Raw genomic sequence first — 1,342 nt, forward strand, 5'->3', positions numbered from 1 at the left:
CCCCCCCCAAGTGCCAGCACCACGATGTCCCCTGACGCCGTGTACCCCCCCCAGGACAGGTACAGAGCCGGCAGTGCATCGAGGACGTCATCAAGTTCGCCTTCGAGGAGAAGCTCTTCCTCATGGCTGACGAGGTGAGCGGGACCCACGGGGTGCCCCCCCATCCCCAGGGGGACCCCGGCATCCAGGTTGACACCCCACCACCCCTCCCCGCGCCCAGGTGTACCAGGACAACGTCTACGCCGAGGGCTCAGCTTTCCACTCCTTCAAGAAGGTGCTGTTCGAGATGGGGCCACCCTACTCCGAGGTGGTGGAGCTGGCCTCCTTCCACTCCATCTCCAAGGGCTTCATGGGCGAGTGAGTCCCACCACCCGGCTCATCCCGGCCACTGTCACCCCAGGGGCGGGTGGACGTGGTTCCGCAGGTCCTAGGGATGCCACAGACCTGGGATAGGGATGGAGGTGACTTGGCCCGTGTGTCCAAGGGTAGGGATGGAGATGCCACCAGCTCGTGGACGCCATGGGTTCGGGATGGGTGTGCCACCACCCCATGGTTCCCCAGGGTGGAGATGGTGATGCCACAGCCCGGTGGGTCCCGGGAGGGCAGACGGTGATGCCATGGCCCCGTGGGTCCTCGGCATGGGGATGGGGACGCTCCAACCCTACGGATCCCTTGGGGTGGAGGTGATGCTGCCACGACCCCGTGGGGACAATGTGACACAGCTCTGTGGGTCTCAGAGGATGTAGATGCCACAGCCTGGTGAATCCTTGTCTCTGGGTTCCCATCATGGACCTCCTCCATTTGTGGGTCCCTCTGTAGGTTCTTCTCCATGGGTTGTCATCACAGACCCCCATCCGTGGGTCCCTCTCTGTAGGTTGCTGTCTGTGGGTCCCCACCCGTGGGTCCCCATCCAGGGCTCCTCCTCCATCGGTCACCATCCATTGCTCCCTATCCACGGGTCCCAACTCATGGGTGCTCACCTGTGGGTCCTTTCCGGGGGGTCTCCATCCATGAGCTCCCGCTCACGTGTCCCCGCGTCCCCCACCCTGTGGGTCGCGGTTGGTGTCGCCACGGGCCGTGTCGTGCCAGGTGCGGGTTCCGCAGCGGGTACGTGGAGGTGGTGAACATGGACCCCGAGGTGCAGCAGCAGTTGGCCAAGCTGGTGTCTGTGCGGCTGTGCCCACCCGTGCCCGGGCAGATCGTCCTGGATGCCGTCGTTGACCCACCGCAGCCTGGGGATCCTTCATATGAGCTCTTCATCACTGTGAGGGATGGGGTGGGGATGGGATGGGGATGGAGATGGGGTTGGGGATCGGATGGGGATGGAGATGGGGTTGGGGAT

The 1,342-nt window shown here is 64.4% G+C and overlaps 1 protein-coding gene across 1 annotated transcript in view; it reads left to right on the forward strand.

Moving 5' to 3' along the window:
• LOC104832919 (alanine aminotransferase 1-like) overlaps nt 1-1,342 on the forward strand; it is a 4,705-nt gene that overhangs the window by 2,393 nt on the left and 970 nt on the right. Inside the window, exons 2-4 of the mRNA XM_010569327.1 lie at nt 55-134; nt 221-357; nt 1,090-1,264. Of these exons, the coding sequence (XP_010567629.1) occupies nt 55-134; nt 221-357; nt 1,090-1,264 (392 nt within the window). The remainder of the gene's footprint in view (nt 1-54; nt 135-220; nt 358-1,089; nt 1,265-1,342) is intronic.

This window comes from Haliaeetus leucocephalus, unplaced genomic scaffold (genome assembly GCF_000737465.1).
Source record: "Haliaeetus leucocephalus isolate CR32 unplaced genomic scaffold, Haliaeetus_leucocephalus-4.0 Scaffold271, whole genome shotgun sequence".
Taxonomy (NCBI): domain Eukaryota; kingdom Metazoa; phylum Chordata; class Aves; order Accipitriformes; family Accipitridae; genus Haliaeetus; species Haliaeetus leucocephalus.